The sequence below is a fragment of the Sphaeramia orbicularis genome, chromosome 7 (assembly GCF_902148855.1).
Source record: "Sphaeramia orbicularis chromosome 7, fSphaOr1.1, whole genome shotgun sequence".
In the NCBI taxonomy this organism is placed as follows: domain Eukaryota; kingdom Metazoa; phylum Chordata; class Actinopteri; order Kurtiformes; family Apogonidae; genus Sphaeramia; species Sphaeramia orbicularis.
This window is the reverse complement of record NC_043963.1, coordinates 54,019,551-54,040,320: the sequence shown is the minus strand read 5'-3', so window position 1 is coordinate 54,040,320 and position 20,770 is coordinate 54,019,551. Positions and strand designations below refer to the sequence as shown.

Genomic DNA, 20,770 nt, shown 5'->3' with positions numbered 1-20,770 from the left:
ATAATTTTTAATACAATATCCTTACAATCACGTTGCTATGGTCACGCTATGACAGCTGGACAAATACAGTACAGCATAGATGAATACACAAAAGCATAAAAACTACCACATCTAGAACCCTTGGATCCCCACAGGTCAACGCACTAGTTACCTCTGCCAAGGAGGTTATGTTGTTGTCAGCGTTGGTTTGTCTGTCTGTCTGTGTGTGTGTATGTGCAAGATAACTCAAAAAGTTATGGATGGATTTGGATGAAAATTTCAGGAAATGTTGATACTGGCACAAGGAACAAATGAATAAATTTTGGTGGTGATGGGGGGGGCACTGGTCTGCCTTGGTGGAGGTCTGCGCTCTCCGAGTGTTTTTCTAGTTGTTAATGTCTTCAGTATAATTTTTAGATTTCATAAACTTATCCCACTTGGGCCATGATTGGACCCCTTGGTGGGCCGGTTTTGGTCCATGGGCCGTATGTTGGACCCCTGTGTGCAGTGGTGGGTCATCCCAGCTCCGTACAGTCAAAGTTCTGCCCTGTATCGGTTCTACCTGTTCACTTCACACAGGTGAGTCCACTAATCATCCATGTACCTGGAGGAGGAGTTGTGGGCTGGGTCAGTAAACGGTTGGAACAAACACATGGCAGGACTTTACCGTCATGGACCTGGAGTCTAAAGCACTGCCTGTGTGTTCAGAGGGTACGTCCACCTCTTTTATGCCGTTCAACACAAAGGTCTGTGGGGGAGGTGCCTGTGGAGGCGTGGGGGGGCCACTGGAGTTTTAGGGTTCAAATGTTCTTGGCGGTCTTTGGCGGTCTGTGGGGGCCTTTGTGAAACTGGAGCCCCCAGAGAGCCATGGACGGGGGGGGGGGGGGGTGTCCGGGTTAGGGTCTGTGTCCCACGCAGCAGAAGGCGTCCTCTTTTCCCGCAGTGTCAGCGTCACAGGTGTGTGACACCCATGTCTAATCAATCACACTGGATTGTAATCATGTATTGTTAGGACACGGCTGGTGCTCAAAGGTAAACACACACAGAGGAACAGGTACAGACGCATGAGCCTGCATGGAGACGCACACGCACTCAGTCAGTTCATTTAGTTCATTTATTTTGTTTATTTCATTTATTTCCAGTGAGTAAACCTTTTCCAACCCAAATGACCTGATACAACAGCATGTGATCATACAAATACATTCAGCAGGATACATATGAATTCAATATGTTAAATCATTCATTTATGCTCAAAAAGGAATGAAAGAAGAAAACTGATTACATCCCACCCCCCATTCCTGATCAATAACTGAACATAATGAAGTTTCAAACACTTACTCCTGTCTTTAAACTTCAAAACAGAACAATGAACAGACAGACCTGTACCTGATTATGATAAACTCATTAGACAGTATTTACTTTATTTAACCAAAATATGTGTGGAAATATAGGAACAATGTATATTTATGGTGGTATTACTATGGTAACAGGTAACCATTAAGTTCCATTATAATAATAATTACATGCACTGTAAAAAAAATCTGTAATTTAACAGAATTTTTTCTGTTTATTTTACAGATATTTCCTGTATTTTTAAGATACAGGAAAATATTAATGAAATGACAAAAATAGACTGTGATTTTACACGTCAAATGTAAAATAACATGAAAAAACTGTAACTGTGAATAACCAAAAATTTCAATTTTTTAAAAAGCTTTTTTTCACAGAAAAATACAGTTAAAATACATGTGCAAATGTATCGTGATTTCACAAATATTTATTTTCTACTTATGAGATTAAACTGTTAATTAAAAGTTTAATACTGTAAAAAAATAAATAAATAAATAAAACAAGATAAAATTACTGACAATTAATGGTAACAGAAGTATTAGTTCTGTCAGTTGAACCAGACTTGTTTGTTCATTGACAAATATCTTGTGTAATTACAGGAGGTTTCACAACAAAAATGTTGAATAAATGTATTTTTGTGAATGTTTAACATGTATAAGCACTGATAAACTGTCCAAATACAGTTTTTATCAGTGGATTGGACAACTGAGTCTCACTGAAAAGTATTTATATATATATATATATTTATAGGTAATTTGATTCTTTTAATACATGTAAATATTCTTTATTAAACATTAAAAAGTCAAAAAAATATGTAAAATCTCTTGTAAAGTTAGGGCAAAAAAACTGTATTTTAATTATGGAAAATTACCATATTTAATATTACTTGAGGTACTTGAGGTTTGCCCTGAGTACCTTAAGTCTCTGGATGTGCAGGGACTGTCCTGGCTGACATGTCTCTGTAACATCGCGTGGCAGGTGGGGACAGTACCTCTGGATTGGCAGACCGGGGTGGTGGTCCCCCTTTTTAAGAAGGGGGACCGGAGGATGTGCTCCAACTACAGGGGGATCACACTCCTCAGCCTCCTGGGGAAAGTCTATTCCAGGGTACTGGAGAGGAGGATCCGACCGATTGTCGAACCTCGGATCCAGGAGGAACAACACGGTTTTCGTTCCGGTCGCATCTGAAACCGACCACAATGAACATTTGACACAGAAACAGAACCACAGATAAACAGAACCACAGATAAACAGAACCACAGACAAACAGAACCACAGACAAACAGAACCACAGATAAACAGAACCACAGACAAACAGAACCACAGATAAACAGAACCACAGACAAACAGAACCACAGAAAAACAGAACCACAGATAAACAGAACCACAGACAAACAGAACCACAGATGAACAGAACCACAGATAAACAGAACCACAGATAAACAGAACCACAGATAAACAGAACCACAGACAAACAGAACCACAGATGAACAGAACCACAGATAAACAGAACCACAGTGCTGCAGTTTCACACTCACAGTTTGTCTGCTATGGATTGGGATTGTTTTGAGATTTTTTTATGAGCACGTTTTTATTTTTATCAAGTACTAGAAATTTCAGGTGACTGTACGTGTGGTTCCGACCCCAAGGTTGAAAAACACTTAGACCCTCTGTCTTTATACTGGGACCGGACCATATGTTTAAATCCTCCTGAGACCCAGCAATGCATTTGTGTCCTCTGTAGGAGACGAAAGTTTGACAGTTTTACTTAAAAAATGTCGTCCATTGCAAAGGACATTTTATTATCAAATAAATAAATAATTAAAAAAACAAAAGTATCTAAAAAAAACTTGTATTATGCAGTTTCCAATCAGGACCACTGTTGAGTGTAAAAAACTTTCCCTTCCAGGGTGTCAGGAGGATACAGTAGTTTAAATCTGTGGATATGTTGCCATCGCTTGTGTTGTGTTCAGTAACATACAGCAGAAGGAGGGGTGGGGGTGGGGGGGTGGTAAAGCAAGATGTACAGCTCAGCACCCCCTTATCACCCCCATAACCGTTGTGCCTGGTAACACCACACAACAAACAATGTGAGATGAAGCATTTGGTTGAATTCCTTTCTGCATCAGTTGCTAGGTAAAGGGCTTCTGCTAATTCCACATATTAATACTGGACCCCCCCGCTCCCACTCCCACACACCCTCCCAGCACTGAGAACTAGATTAAACTTTTTTTTGTTCATAACTTGACCACTGTGTATCTAAAGTGCTGGCAGGGTGCTACATTTTTGGGATATTTCCCATAAATTCTGACGGCCTATCAGTGGGCCAGCTGTACTGTTGGGCTGTGCCGTTCACAGTTTCTATTCTGCTGATATGAATACATTTCTGTGCGCTTGTCACATCGATTCCACCTCTGTACGTGCAGACGCTCAGAACAAAGAGACGTCAAGTAAAGCAGCTCCTGCTCCTTTTACCCTCCTCAGGCCATTCAACACAGCAAACAATTCTAAATCAATATCTTTATGCAAATGATGGTGTGGCCCTGCAGGCTGTGTGATAGCCAGGTAGGAAACACTGGGCCCAGCTCTACGGTGCCTTCATGGACCCACTGGAAACGCCAGCACTTTTCTATTCAAAAAGGATGAGCTACAGTTACAGTTAACTTCTTCATCCTTTAACCCATAAAGACCCACTGTTACTTTGGTGGCAATTCAAAGATGATTTTTTTTCTCTGTATTTCACCTTTTTTAAGTGATTTATCACCATTTATTATAATATTATTGTATTTACTGTATTATTGTATTATTACTGTATTTAGCATTTTTCCACTGTAGGTCATGCATTTTCCTATATTTAACTTTAAAACTCAGAGGTTTTTCTATCAGAAACAGAGGAAACTGAAGAAAAAGTGTCTTTTTCAGTCCAGTCTGTCATTAACTGAACATAACCCCAGTGTGTCCATCCACTGTCACTGATCCAACTCCATGGGTTTGACTGGTGAATCAATGTTGGAGAAGATGATGGTGTTTCCATGGTAACTACGGAAAAAATTTTGTTCAGTTTGCAGCTTATTATTATGTTCTTGTTGCTGCTTATTTTTTCATATTTTTTTATTCATTTTGTTCATTTTATTGATCACTTTGGCCGTTCTGGTTCATTTTGTTGGCTATTTAATGAATTTTCCTTCGTTTTTGTTAAGTTTTTTTTGTTTATTTTTCAACATTTTCTTGCTTATTTCATTATTTTTTTTCTTCAATTTTATTCAGTTTGAGGCTTATAGTGTTAATATTACTTATTATTTTGTTGATTTGTTAATTTTTATTCCTTTGATTCATTGCTTAGGCTGTTTTTGTTCGTTTTGTTTTTTATTGTCTTATTTTATATTTTATTTTACTCATTATTTTGCTTACTTTTTCACAATATTTATCATTTTGTAGGTTTTTTTTTCTTTATTTTTGTTCATTTTATCCACTGTCGTTGATCCAACTCCATGGGTTGTACTGGTGAATCAATGCTGTAGAAGATGACAGTGTTTCCACGGTAACTACGGAGCCTCTGAACATCCAAATGGGTCATATCTGATGACCATGAAAAGATGAAGAACTGTATTTTACAGTAATTACTGACATGTACTGGTAGGATTAGTGGATCAACAGGAATTAAACAGTTTAGATCAGTAGATGGTTTTGATTTTTGAGGCTTAACAGACTAAATACAGGGTTCTGGACACTATGAAATGAGTAATTCACTTAATTTTTTCAAGTATTTTGCTAATTTTCTTCTCACTTTAGAAGGATTTGTTTACTTTTTGCCATATTTCAAGTTTTTTGCTTCATTTTTTCCTGATTTCTTAAGTATTTTGAGCATTTTATTCTCATTTTACAAGTTTTTGTACATTTTATCCTATGAAATCATTGAGTTTACACTGTATTTTACACCAATTCTTTACATGTATTGATAGGATTAATAGATGAGCAGATATTAAACAGTTTAGATCAGTAGATGGTTTAGGTTAAAGGTGGACGTTTGAGTCTTGAAGGGTTAATGTGGTTGTTGTTTCAGTTAATTGATTTATCACAGGTTTTTAGAGCATGGATCACATATTTGCTTGTTAAACGTCTTAATTATCAGAATTGCATGCCATGTGTTGCTGTAAATTGTGTGATTTGTTGTCAGCTAGCCTATATATAACTTTTTGTAGAAATAACCCAGACAGTTTGAAGTAAATGTATAGAGTTAGAAGGACGTCTGCATCTGTTTGCAATATTTTCCTAATTATATGGTTCATGATTTTAATGTGATATGATCAAGCGCTCCCAAAGTAGTATTAAATCCACTTTGATGTGTGGTTAGGCCTGGATGATGTGGCCAAAAATGTTCTTATGAATCAGTTAATACTGATAATTTTCAGGATAAATGCCAAATCATTGTTTACTTCCAGTTTAAAGGCTGGTTTTTGGCCTGGGTGGGTTGTGTTTGATGCTTTAACCATAGTCTGTGTAGTGGCAAAAACTTGACAAGCAGTAGAACACATCAGATCTATCTAAAAATGTTACAATGACTCTTATATATCAGAGTTATATATACTCTTATATATCAGCCAAGAGTTTAGGACAGATAAACTCAGGCCATCAGTGGAGAAGTTTTGAAATAACTGTTTTATCCCATAGAGACCCAGTGTTACTTCTGTGCAAAATTTGGAATGGAGTTTTCTCTATATTTAACCTTTCTTAAGTGATTTATCACCATTTATTATAATATTATCTTCTGTATTTTTGCATTTTAACAGCAAAAATCATGAATTTTCTTATATTTCATTCACTACAGTGATGTCTGTTCTTCATTGTTTGTTGTGGAGCTGTTTTTGTTTTTATTTTTGTTTCTTGGGTTTCATTTTATTTAGTAATTCTTTTTTGTTGTTGTTGGTACTGTTACTGTTATTGTAATTGTTTCACATTGTATGCTTGCTGTTGAATTTTGGTTTTTGTGTTGTGTCGTGTGTGTGTGTACATCTTGTTTGTGGAACAAGTTGTGGGAAATTGTGGTGCTTTGTTTTTATGTTGTTAATGACCCCAGGAAGAGGAGCTGCTGTGGTGTGCAGCAGCTGATGGGGATCAAACTAATAAACTAATAAACTGATCATGAAGATGTCATAAAAACTCAGAGTAAAGTTGAAGTTAATTGAATCAAAAACAGAGAAAACTGAAGAAAAAAAAAAAAAAAAATCACATTTTTGATGAGAAAGCACAATTGTAAAGTTGCATATTGTGTTTGTAATTCCTGTCCAAACTTATTCATTCATATTCTGATAAAATACATTTATAGACTAATATGCACACATTTCTATGTGATGCACATGAATATTTGGACACAGTCCCAACCCCATACTACGGTGGCCCAGAGGTGCAACAGCCCAAAAATTATCCACTATAAGAAAAAAGGGGAACAGCCCAAAAAATTATCCACTGGAAGAAAAAAAGAGAACAGCCCAAAAATTATCCATTATAAGAAAAAAAGAGAACAGCCCCCAAAAAATTACCCACTATAAGAAAAAAAGAGAACAGCCCAAAAAATTATCCACTGTAAGAAAAAAAGACAACAGCCCAAAAAATTCTCCACTATAAGAAAGAAAGAGAACAGCCCAAACAATTATACAGTAGCCCAAAAATTATCCACTATAAGAAAAAAAAATGAACAGCCCAAAAAATTATCCACTATATGAAAAAAGAGAAAGGCCCAAAAAATTAGCCGCTATAAGAAAAAAAAAAAGAGAACATCCCAAACAATTATACACTAGCCCAAAAAATTATCCACTATAAGAAAAAAAAGAGGACAGCCCAAAAAATTATCCACTATAAGAAAAAAAGAGAAAAGCCAAAAAATTATCCACTATAAGAAAAAAGAGAACAGCCTAAAAAATTATCCACTAGCCCAAAAAATTATCCACTATAAAAAAGAGAATAGCCAGAAAAATTATCCACTATAAGAAAAAAAGAGAACAGCCCAAAACAATTATCCACTATAAGAAAAACAGAAAACAGCCCAAAAAAATTTTCCACTATAAGAAAAAAAGAGAACAGCCCAAAAAATTATCCACTATAAGAAAAAAAAGAGAACAGCCAAAAAAATTATCCACTATAAGAAAAAAAAGATAACAACCCAAAACAAGAGACCTTTAAACAGCACCCCCTAATTGAAAAAGTGGATGATGTTTTTTTTTGTTTGTTTGTTTTTTTCTTTTTTTATTTTTCAGGCTCTTCTCTTTTTTTTCTTAAAGTGGATCATTTTTTGAGCTGTTCTATTTTTTTATAGTGGATAATTTTTGGGGGCTAGTGGATCATTTTTTTGGGCTGTTCTCTTTTTTTCTTGTAGTGGATAATTTTTCAGGCAGTTCTCTTTTTTTCTTATAGTGGATAATTTTTCAGGCTGTTCTCTTTTTTATAGTGGATACTTTTTTGGGCTGTTCTCTTTTTTTCTTACAGTGGATACTTTTTTGGGCTGTTCTCTTTTTTTCTTACAGTGGATAATTTTTTGGGCTGTTCTCTTTTTTTTCTTACAGTGGATAATTTTTCAGGCTGTTCTCTTTTTTATAGTGGATACTTTTTTGGGCTGTTCTCTTTTTTTCTTACAGTGGATACTTTTTTGGGCTGTTCTCTTTTTTTTCTTACAGTGGATAATTTTTCAGGCTGTTCTCTTTTTTATAGTGGATACTTTTTTGAGCTGTTCTCTTTTTTTCTTACAGTGGATACTTTTTTGGGCTGCTCTCTTTTTTTTCTTACAGTGGATAATTTTTCAGGCTGTTCTCTTTTTTATAGTGGATACTTTTTTGGGCTGTTCTCTTTTTTTCTTACAGTGGATACTTTTTTGGGCTGTTCTCTTTTTTTCTTACAGTGGATAATTTTTTGGGCTGTTCTCTTTTTTTATTATTGTGGATAATTTTTTGGGCTGTTCTCTTTTTTTTCTTACAGTGGATCATTTTTCAGGCTGTTCTCTCTCTCTCTCTCTTTTTTTTCTTATATGGATCATTTTTCAGCTGTTGCACCTCTGGACCACCTAACCCCATACAGACCTGGTTCCACCAACACGCCCCACTTCGGGCCTGTTTGCGCCGTGTTCGCTGCTGATGTGATTGTGATATTTCCCATGGATCCTGAAGGCCTCTAAAGTTTCTCATGTGCCACCGTTTCCTTTGCACCACCGCCCCACGCACAGCACCCCCCCACACACCCACACACCCCCCCCAACCCCCCCCCCACACACGCATGCATTCCAGCAGGCGGAGTCTGTCCGTGACGTGCCCGGGCCGTTTGTGAATGAGCTGCAGAGATGTGCGCTCCCCTCACAGTCCCAGCCAAGCCCAGGAGCGCGCACGCACGGACGCACGGACGGACGAAAAGTTGGACAAATGGATTCCTTCGGAGGACTCAGACCCTTATTATTCACATACGTCCTCATTAACGGCATATTCATTACTTTACAAACCAAAGAAGGTGAGTCACTTTGTAGATGTTCGTCCAGAAACAGTTTCTCTCAGGGTTTGTGCTCCAGCGGTGCGGCTGAAGCACGCGTGTCATGCGTGGATCCTCCTGTGAGAAACTTTTTAACACAAGGAAACGTGCTTTCCCTAATGACAGTTGTGTTTCATGTCTTATTTACAGACCACTCTTCAATATGAACTTTTACCTCCATGGTTGTGTATTTGATGTTTTGTTTTTTTTGACAGTCCAGAGCATGTGCGCTCCTTAAACTTTAACAGCAGCAGGTGAATTCGTGAAAAAAGTTGTACAAATACAGCCTTGTTTTCTGAAAGTCCTCATATGTCAGTGCGTTTTGGTATTAAGAGTTAATGTTTCCAGTAGATGGTTTTATTTCCAGATGCAGTTGTCAGTGAACGGAACTGTTCAGACAGACATGAGTTAAAAGAACCCAGTGAAACACTGTAAAAAGGCCTGTACACAAGGAAGAAAAGTAAAGTACTTATCAGGTTAAAATGGCTTATTTCAAGTAAAATTATCTGCCAGTGCAGGAAGAAAATTACACTTCACAAGTTTTCTTCACCCATAAAGACCCAGTGCTACTTTAGTGTCAGTTCTCAAGTGAATTTTTTCTCTTTATTTAACCTTTATTAAGTTAATTATCAACATTTATTATAATATTATCCTCTTTATTTTGCATTTTTTCAGTGAAAATCATTAATTACCTCATATTGAATTTACTGATCATGTAGATGTTCATAAAAAACTCAGATTAAAAGTATTATTATTATTATTATTATTATTATTATTATTATTATTATTGTTATTGTTATTATTATTATTATTATATCAAAACAGAGAAAAGTGAAGAAACAGTCACCTTTTAAAGAAAATCTCTCATTAACTGAACATAAACCCAGTGTGTCCATCCACTGTCACTGATCCAACTCCGTAGGTTTTACTGGTGAATCAATGTTGTAGAAGATGACGGTGTTTCCACGGTAACTATGGAGCCTCTGAATGTCCAAATGGGTCACATCTGATGACTGTGAAAAAATGAAGAACTGTATTTTACACCAGTTATTTACATGTACTGATAGGATTAGAGGATCAACAGGAATTAAACAGTTTAGATCAGTAGATGGTTTAGGTTAAAGGTGGACGTTTGGGTCTTTAAGGGTTAAAATAAAAACATATTATCTAAGGATTCTAAAATTCATATTTTAAGCAGAATATACTTGTTTGAAGTCTTCATAGTAAGATTTTTATATCTACAGTGTATATGTATATGGTCATATGAAGATGTAATGACTCAGTAGATATGTATTTACAGGCCAAACTGCATAAAACATGTAAAAATTTTTTGAAGGTCAACACTTCCTGTGTCCTCCATACTCATCCTCCAACACTGGAGCCGGTTTTGTTATAAATATTGATTAAAATGTGTTGTAATATATAATTTATAATATCTCAGTGGAGTACAACAAGATGAAAATTCTTTGAATAAGTCAAATCTGAACAAAATTAAGTCTAAATAAGTAAATAAATCTCAGTAATGACTTTTTAAGTTTCAGTTTTCAGTTTATCTATGTCAGATATTCCTTTTTTGCAGTGCAGTACAGTTGAACAAACATCTTTGTTGTATTCAAACCAGTTTAAACCAGTAGTAGTCAACTTTTTCTAAAACTAAACTGTGTTTTCAGAAGTTTCTTTCCCAGCTGTACTGACAGCGTTGTCCTGTTTCCACAGAGGTACTTTTGGATATGAGGGCCACTGGAGGTGAACTTGGCTGGTTGACATGGCCTTTGGATCAGGGGGAAAAGTCCGGGGTGAGTACCGCTCCAGCTTCTCCTCCAGCTCCCGCTTGGAATTTGCCTTCAGGTTCAAATGTGCAGTGGAGACGCTGCAGCAGGAGGACGACGTGGCCGATCTAACGGAGGCCCCTAGGGCTTCTGCCATGCAAAACGTTGACCATTTAACTTGTGCGGTTAGCTGTCGAGCGGGGCTTTGTGGATACTTGTCAGGTCTGTACAAAATCTGGCAGTAAGAACCTAATGGCTGCCTGAGTGTAGATATGTGCAGGGCTTGTAGGCTCCTATCTAGAGGTTGCCTGCAGAGCATGTCCGGGCTGCACCGAAGCTTAGACAGACAGAATAGCTGCTAGCTCTGAACTGGGAATACTTGTGGCTTCTTGCGGTTTCAAGGCTTCAGCTCCAGAATTGTATGTTAGAGAGCAATTAACTTTTAAAGTTTGCAGCATGTGGTACCTCTTTGAGATGGGAGGGGTTTTAGAAGTGGCCAATCAGTCAGTTACCTTTCCTTAAATCGGGGGTAAATGTCTGTGCAGAGGGATGTCTCTAGAAAATGGCTCCATTATTCCACCCCGATGCTGCGGTTATCTCTTCTCCAGTATACAGCAGGCATGTGCGCCTTCTTCTGGATTGCGGTTTCAAAGTAATTGACCAGTCAGACTCATGCAAATTCACTGTAGATGGGCCTCATTTCATGTGCTGATGAGTCAAAGGCATGTGTGGGCGTGCGGCTGCAGCGACTCCTCTGACTTTCTCAAACAAAACTTAAGTAATCACTTTTGTTTCACTTTTAATAGTAACAAGCATTCGATTCAGCATGCAGAAAAATATGTACCCATGAAGACCCAGAGCTACTTTTGTGGCAGTTCCCAAATGAAGTTTTCTCTAGATTTAACCTTTAAGTGATTTATCACCAGAGGAGGGTAATCCCAGCTCCATCCAGTAAAAGTTCTGCCATGTATGGGTTCTACCTGTTCTCTGAACACTGGGGATTCCACTAGTTATTCATGTACCTGGATGAGGAGCTGTGCTCATCAGAATGGGCAAATGCGTGGGCAGGACTCTGGAGAGGGATTCAACAGAGGTGGGTAACTCTGCTCCAGAAAGTAGAAGTCCCACCCACAGATTTGTTCCAACCATTCACTGAACCAGTACTGCTTGAATTAAGCAAAAAAAAAAATCTTGAATTAAGCAAAAAACATCTGCCAATGGAACAAGTGAAAATTATCTTGGTAATATTTCTTGAAATCAGATTTTCCAGATTTATTGTCTTAAAATCAGTTCTTATATCTCACTGAAAGTTCCTCTTTAGGTGATACTGTCTTATTTTAAGTGTGATGAGATATTTGGACTAGAAATGAGAAAAATACACTTGGTAAGAGTTAGATTTTTGCAGTGTAAGTAGTGGAATCACCTGTGTTTAGTTCACGGGTCGAACCAATACATGGCAGGACTTTTACTCTTTGAAGCTGGGATTACCCACCTCTGTTTATCACCATTTAGTCTAATATTATCCTCTGTATTCTGTGGTTTTTCAGTGAAGATCATGTATTTTCTTGTATCTAATTCACTGACCATACAGATGTTCATAAAAGCTCAGATTGAAACTGAGGGTTATTAAATCAGAAACGGAGAAAACTGAAGAAAAAGGGACTTTTTCAGCCAAGATATCAACAACTGCACATAAAAACAAGTGTGTCCATCCACTGTCATTGATCCTTGGGTTTTACTGGTGAATCAATGTTGTAGAAGATGATGGTGTTTCCATGGTAACTACGGAGCCTCTGAACGTCCAAATAGGTCATATCTGATGACCATGAAAAGATGAAGAACTGTATTTTACACCAATTATTTATATTTATTATGAAGTTTAGTGGATGAACAGGTATTAAACATTTTACATCAGTAGATGAATTTGGTCACCAGTGGCTGTTTGGGTCTTTACGGGTTAAAATTTACCCACCATCACTTAGGATAACGATTATTTTAAGTTTTAAACCCCCTCTTTCAAAAAGAATGCTCAGCAGCTGGTTAACAGAGGTGTTGGGCCTGTTGTACTTCAGGTTTATATGGCGCACCACACACTCAGCCAACAATGCACATTCCTTTAATTAATAGCACAGTGGCTCCATGCAGAGTAAACCACAGCCTCTGCCCTTCTGGGGGCCACTTATACCTCAAGAGCCAATTTTATGTTAAGGCAGATATAGGCCACTTTTTTCAGAGATATTTGTGGTGGCATTGAGTATCTGAGCTGCACTGTCCGGGTTACATACCAACAGAGGAGAAAGACTAAGCTAGAAATAGTTTGGTATTTTCACAAATTCAGAAATGCATTCAACCAAAGTCCTTGAAGTTAACTTTATTGTTATGGTGTTCAGAGCCATTAAGTAGAGCTGTAGCAGAAATGTGTTATTGGAAGGGTAGTTAAAATACCGAGGGGAATAATTAGTAATCTGTAGACACGTAAATTCGCCCACATACAGGTTATTTTTGTTTCCAGATTCAGATTACAGTGGTTGATGTGCAGTGGGATCTCTTTTATTTTTGCCGTGCTCACAGCCGTGGTTCAGCTCATTACGTCCAGGGGTTCCCCACAGGTCCGTTTACTTACCTGGGTCTGGCCAAGGGCAGGGGAACGTCTAGATCCAAAAATACATTTAAAATCACCTTTGGAATACTTCTATATTTGGAAAGTACATTACTTCTAGTGTCCAGCACAAACTTGAGTATGGGGCTGATTTGTGACTATGGATGAGACTGGGGTCCGTCACTGTCAGCCTGAGACCACGGAGCAGTCCAAACTCTAGAAACATCCCATGTCACCAACCCCAAAGAAGGCAAAGGTCGTACACGTACTTGATGACAGCCCCATACTCAAGTTTGTCCATTTTTCAGGAAACACTTGATACAGAAAGTTCAGGGACCTGGAAAACAGGGGAAAAGACTGCTATGACAAAGAAATTTAGTTGAAGGGCTTAAGATATGTGAAAGATTTCATGGACCAAATTTGGTCTTCGTATCTTAATCCTTTCGATGTTAGGCTCAAAACTTTTCAGTCGCCCCTCATATTAAATTATTTTATTAATGTATGTGATTTTGTAGATATTATATATATATATATAATGTATATACTAATAAGTATGCTGAATTTCAATTGAAACCTGTAATTCTTCTCCCTTGTCCATCTGTTGCCCAAACACTTAGCAAAAGTCTACTATTTTATGCCCTTATATTTTGAAAAAAATACAAAGTGTTCATTGTTTTGGTAAATAGATGGCCTAGAGGACCAACAGTAAAGATTTGACAGTTTTATGAAAATTGGAACCACACTTTAAGGCAGTTTTATAAAGTGGTTAAAAACAGATGTTCATTTTCTGTCCATGTTACCGAGGGGTTTTGACTATTTTTAAGCCAGAAAATTAGGTTAAACATGTTTTCAATGACACATCTAAAAGTGCTCATGATTCCCTGCAAAATGAGGTAGCATTCATCTTTCTTCTACCATAAATAGCTGTGAAAGGGCAAACACAAATGTAGTTTGGCGGTCCACCCGTTAGCGTTTGGCCAGCTCCACCTCTAACCTTGTGGGTTTGTGTGGATTTGTTTCAGTGGGAGGTCGTCCAGAGAACCCTGAATGGTTCTCAGTTCTACACCTACTCCGTCTGCAACGTTGGGGAACGAGAACAGGACAACTGGCTCCGCACCACTTTTATCCAACGGCGTCCATCGGCTTCACGGGTCTTCGTGGAACTCCAGTTTGTTGTGCGTGACTGCAACTCTTTTGATGGCGCCTCCCTGACCTGTAAGGAAACCTTCAACCTGTTCACGTCAGAATCAGACGCAGATGTTGGCACCACCTTCCGTAAGGGTCAGTTTAAGAAAGTGGCCACGATAGCACCAGATGAAATCACCAGCAAAAACGAACTACGGATCAACACTGAGACACGGGTGGTGGAGAACCTCTCTCGAAAAGGTTTCTATTTAGCCTTTCAGGACATCGGGGCCTGTGTGGCTCTGCTGTCCGTCAGGGTCTACTATAAAACCTGCCCATCCACAGTGAAGAGCCTTGCGTCGTTCCCAGAAACTGTGGCGGGAGGTGAGAACCAAGCACTGAGGGAAGTCAATGGCGTGTGTGTGAAAAATGCCATCAGCGACGATCTGCCCCGGATCTACTGCACCGTGGACGGGGAGTGGGTGGTACCAGTGGGACAGTGCCAGTGTGAACCAGGGTATGAAGCCGTCGGAAATGAGTGTCAAGGTAAGGGCTGGGCTCCAGTCTTACGTACATGATAAGGTCTTTTTCCCACAGGCGTTTGATCCTGTCTGGGTGTAAACCAAGGACAGAGTTCCCATGACAGTTTGTTTCTACAGCGACCATTGAGAATTAGTCACCATTAACCTGTTTATAATTACCATGTGTTGTAAAACAAGCCTGTGGAAGATTGCACATTTTTATCATAGGTGTTATTATCATTGTTCAGTGGAATTCTCCCTGTGGCGAACACAGCTCCTCTGCAATGGAAGGAATGTTCAGGTCGACGTGTCCCAGCATCGTCCCTGACCTTGAATCGATACCTGTAAAAGTTCTAAAATGTTCCTATACTTTCAAACTAGGATTTTAACTTAGAGCAGCGTATGACTTTCATTACAGATTTTTGGTTCAAATGTGTCCAACAAGGTTCTAATGGTTTTGGATTTTTCATTATAGTTTAGTTTTATTTAGTTTTGACTTTTTTTTCTCTACTTCAGTTCGTTTTAATTAGTTTTTAGAGCAGGTTTGCTAATTTTTATTCATTTTCGTTATTTTCGAAATGCTTAGTTTTAGTTTAGTTTTAGTTTTCTCATATCTTTAATTTTTTTCGCCATCATATTCACATAAATCTCGTACAGGACTCTGCTGCTTTCTCCCAGCTTTAGTCTCCGTGTTTCCAGGTAGAGTGGGGACCAGAAGACGACTGGAAACCACAAGTGACGGACCGTTAAGTGTTGTACAGTGCCGCTAGCTAAAATTGCTTGTGGTAAATAAATCGATTTCATATTAGTCCGACACTGACAAAGACAAAAATGAAGGGAATTTTATCCGTAATTTTTATATGTTTTAATTAGTTTTGTAAGCACACAATACAGTTTCAGTTAGTTACCGTTTTTTGTTTTAATTATAGTTTTTATTTACTTCAGTTAACGGAAATGTTTTTACAGTTCTAGTTTTCGTCATCTTGTTAGTTTTCGTTAACAATAATAACCTTGGTGTCCAACCCCAGTCATATCCTAATTATCATTAATTCATTAGTCTTTCCTTGCTTCTCACCTGAATCACTTCCCTTCCACTGACTAGATCCATTCTGTTGAACAACCCTGGTGGACTGGAGAAGTTTCCATTGTAGCGTTCTGGCTCGTTTTTTTGCCGTATCTGTGAGAAACCACTTTCGCTTGGTCACCATTCCCACAATGCACTTCGCAACAAAATTTCCAAAAAGGTCTAAGTGATGATTCGGTTTGTTCTGTAAACAAACGGACTGTGTTCATGATGGAGTCATCTTCAAAGTTGTTCCCCCTGAGGGAAGTGATTCAGGTGCATAAGCACGGAAAGACTAATGGATTAGTGATAATTAGAATATGACTGGGGTTGGACACATTTGAAAAAAAATTGTCATGACAGTCTTACGCTGCTGTAAAGAGCTGTAGAAACGTTTGTACAGGCCTTGTGTTTGTTTGTGCTTAAAGCCTCTAGATGGGCAGTGGTCAAAGTCCTCTTTCTGGGAAGTGTCTGTGTCTCCGTCAAGCTGAATCATCAGTTCATTTCAGCACTTGGTTTTGTGGCTTTTTATGCTAACTTTAACTAAAAAAGCCGCGAAGGGAAGCTTCAAGATCTGACTTTGAAACCACATATTCAGAAAGTAACCTCTGAACGTCCACCAGGTTTTTGGTTTAGGATTGCATTTGGGCCACGTTTGAAGTCATGTCATTTGGGTTCAGTTTTAGTAACATGCTGAGTACAAACTAGAGGACATTCCTTTTCAAAGGCAGTCTAAGGCTTGCATTCTGGTCGTCTGGTATAAGCCTAAACCAGAGAAAAAAATCTGTGAATTTTTGGTTTGGATTTCATGAGAAGGGTGAATGTTCAAAGGTTAATCAGTGTTGAAGTTATGCTCCAACCCTCCACCTCTCACAACTTTAGAACTTACAGCCTGTTGCATCAGGTGACTTCCTTGTGTCTCATTATGATCATCTGTTCTCTTATCTCTGTATGAGTTTACTATCTTGTGCAGCCATAATTCAGGCCTTTCGCCTTTGTAATCATGGCCCAGTTGTGTTGTAAGTCCTGAATAGAAGGCCTTTATTGTTGTGGGATAGGCCGTCAGAGTTACTGAAAGTGATCAAAGAGGCTGGGAGGCTACTGTACTGTGATGGATTAGCATCTTCAAGGCTGCTTGGGGGGGTGGGGGTAGGGGTGGGCTGGGGGGGTGGGGGTTTCTGAGCGCTCTTCACTTTGTTGATCTTAAGCATCGTAGCAAATTTAGCGGAGGCCCTGGTCTTGTTAGCGGGCCTGCAGACTGCATGATCACCCGTCTGCCTCCTCATCACCTCGTGTTGTGTTTTCGTGAGCGCTCTGAGCCTCGGCTTTGGGGCATATTGTGTGACTCCAGTAGCATATGTGAATATACAACACAGACCGACATGCAGGGACCTGTTGGGATCTGTTCAATGACAAAATGTCTTATGATTCCACTGCTGCTTAATCTGGCACAGAAAGCACACTTAGTCATCCACAAATACCCCAAATAACACCTACGAACCAAGGTTATTATCGTTAACGAAAACTAATGAAATGACGAAAACTAGAATTGAAAAAACATTTTCGTTAACTGAAATAAATAAAAACTATAATTAAAAGAAAAAAATGATAACTAACTGAAACTGTATTGTGTGCTTATAAAACTAACTAAAACAGATAAAAATTATGGATAAAATTCCTTTAGTTTTTGTCTTTGTCAGTGTTGGATTGATATGAAATTAATTTATTTCACTCGAGCAATTTAAGCCAGCGGACCCATACGACACTTCATGGTCTTTCACTTGTGGTTTCCAGTCGTCCTCTGGTCCCCACTCTACCTGGAAACATGGAGACTAAAGTTGGGAGAAAGCAGCAGCAGAGTCCTGTCTGGGATTTATTGGAATATGACGACAGAGAAGAAGAGAAAAGAGATGACAAAACTAAACTTAAACTAAAACTAAGCATTTAGAAAATAACGAAAACTAATAAAAACTAGCAAACCTGCTCTAAAAACGAATTAAAGTGAACTGAATTAGAGAAAAAAAAAGTCAAAACTAAATAAAACTGAACTATAATGAAAAATTCAAAACTATTAGAACCTTGATTGGAACACACACCTCGAAGCAGAACTGTAAATCTGCAAGATTCATTACAGATTGTCGTTCCCACTCACTTTCACCCCTCTCATTGGTAACAGGCAGATAAATGTGATGAAGTTTTCTGTCACTACATCATTTCTAGCTGTGGGAAAGAGCCAGGTAAGATGATTAGGGAGGAGAAGAAAACAGCAGCAGCAGAAGGAGGAGGAGGAGGAGGGACAGGAAGGAATGAGAGAAAAGTCATACAAAGCAACACAGAGGCTGTGTTTAGTGGAGGGGTGTGATTTTAAAACAGAAAGAGGTGAGGAATGGAATGTAAAGGTAAGAGAACAATGAAGCGCTGTGTTTCCCTGAGTGAGTTTGGAGAAGCCCACCTCCGCCTCCTCTTCCCCCTTGGTTGGTACATTCCTGATCAGTTTGCCGAGCAGGAGCCTCCCAACATTACTCCAGACCTGTGGAATTCCCAGGGGGGAGAGCAGGTCCGGGTCAAGCCCTCGCATAAAAACGACTAACAAAGAAAAAAAACCCCAAAAACTACTGAGATGAAGTCAAATGAGAAGTCGCAGACGTACGAGGGCAGTTGTGGATGAAGGTGGAAATGAATCACAGGGCTGCGGCGCAGGGCCCAGATGAATGGTTGGAAGGGCTTTAAGTGGAATCTCATACAGACACACTGTTAATCATTCTCCCTTCGTCTTTCCCGTATTCTGGGCAGTTCGGTGAAAGACCACAAAACTCCAGTTGTGGTGTTTCCTTTTTCTTACCACGGTTCAACGTTTACATGTTCACTGATCAAGTCCATGAGTTTTATGGCTCCTGGGCTTCCTTGGAAGTTGTTAAAAGGGGAAATTTGTGACTTTATCTGCTTTTTGTCTCCATGTCTTTATCAGCACTACACTGCTGTGGTATTTTTGGCAGACCGCATTTCCATCAGGATGTATTTTTTTTTAGAATCTTTTTTTTTTCTTTACATTTTAAGCTGAGGTTTCCGTAGGTGGTGTGTGACGTTCTTCACATCGTGGCCGTCGTTGGTCATGCTATAAGTACAGAGTCCCTTTTTTGCACAAAACCAACTTCAAAGACGAAACCCATCAGCTCCTGCACCACACGGACCTACCAAAGTGTTTAGAGAAGCAAATATGAAAGCCTTTATAAACTGGTAGTAAATTATATCAGTGGCAGAGAGACAGAACACAGGCTTTTGTTTTCTAGAAAAGCATTACACACTGCTATTAAAGCAGCCTATTTTGGCTTCCACAGTATATGACTGGTAGTTATCAAATGGAATGCAAATGATGTAAGTGCAATAAAAAAGTACTTTTGAAATGGAGGCATGAGTTTCGGCGGAAGCGCCATTTTTCACCTATTTATATTTTCCTTCCTCATCACATGTATTTACCCTCCTATCCTGCACTACAACGTTGTGTTATGACCATGATATCTGCAGACCTGGACATAAGATTGAACTGTTTATGGAGGAAACGTTGAGGCGTTGTAGTTCCAAATGACTTCATCAATAATCTGCATTTCTACTTTATCAGGTCAAAATATAAAAGTGTTACCATGTTGTTGCACTACAATTTTGGTTGATAATTTTTACGTCCTAGATCAGTGTTTTCAACCTTGGGGTTGCATGGAATTCATAAGGGGTTGCCTGAAATTTCTAGTAATTGATAAAAAAAAATGTAAATAAATTACTAATAAAGAATATTTTTTAATGATTCAATATATATTTCATTTAATTAAATTCAATTAAAACACCATACATTTTTCCTAATAAAAATCCAGTTCAAATAAAATGCAGGATATTATATCTGAGAGGGCATAGGTTGATTGACCTGATCATGTGACCGCATGTATTACTGCACTTCAACCTGACCGGACACAGTTGAAACTGGACCCAACAGAGAATGGAAAGATTTCTACACCCGTCTGGCCCCGATAAGACATCTAAGAGAAAAATGTCTCTGTTTTGAATAGGGGTGTAAGAAAGTATCGGTGCTGCAATATATCACAATATTTCATTTCACAATACTGTATCGATATTAAAAAAGTACTGTATTGATATTTTAAGGTATTTATTCAAATGCAGATATTGTGGAGGTTCATGTTTTTTTTGTTTATATTTTATTTATGATTATTTAACACTCTTTTATTAAATAATGTTTTTTGTAAGATTATTTCGAATATACAACAAGACAAAGTAATCTTACTTTGTCCTTAGAAATAAAACAAGTGGTAAGAAGTTAGTGTTAGTTCCTTTGTTGGGATTGCACAAAAATCCTGTTCTGATGTTAGTTCTGAACTAATAGAATATGAACATTTGAACAGGATCTGAAACTGTAATGTCTGTAAAACAGAATTTCAGTTTGAACTCAGGAACATTTTGTGATATAACATTAGATCCTGTTAGGATCAAATACAAATGTGTTTAGTATTTGGGCAGATTTCTGGTGTAATTCAGTTCTTCAAGGAAATAATCATTTAAAAAAAAGAAACAAACAAAAAATTGCCTTTTTAACAGTATCATGATATATCGTATCATGATCCTAGTATTGTGATTTGTATCGTATCGTCAGATTCTTGCCTAGTTTTGAATGTCTGGGGTCGCCTGAAGTTTGTGATTTTAAAATGGGGTCACGGGCCAAAAAAGGTTGCGAACCACTGTCCTAGATAGAAGCACTTTAAAATAGCTAACATGCAGGCTAATTAAGTCCCAGTCGAAAAGTGTGGTGTTTTCCAGTGTAGTGTAATAGAATCAACATGACTTAAGAATA

General features: G+C 38.3%; 1 protein-coding gene across 1 annotated transcript in view; it reads left to right on the top strand.

The window, feature by feature from the left end:
• The first annotated feature begins 8,684 nt into the window (after positions 1 to 8,684).
• Positions 8,685 to 20,770, top strand: part of epha2b (eph receptor A2 b) — a 49,701-nt gene continuing 37,615 nt past the window's right edge. Inside the window, 3 exon segments of the mRNA XM_030137743.1 lie at positions 8,685 to 8,820; positions 10,555 to 10,634; positions 14,229 to 14,877. Coding sequence (XP_029993603.1) covers positions 8,736 to 8,820; positions 10,555 to 10,634; positions 14,229 to 14,877 — 814 coding nt within the window. The 5' untranslated portion in view covers positions 8,685 to 8,735.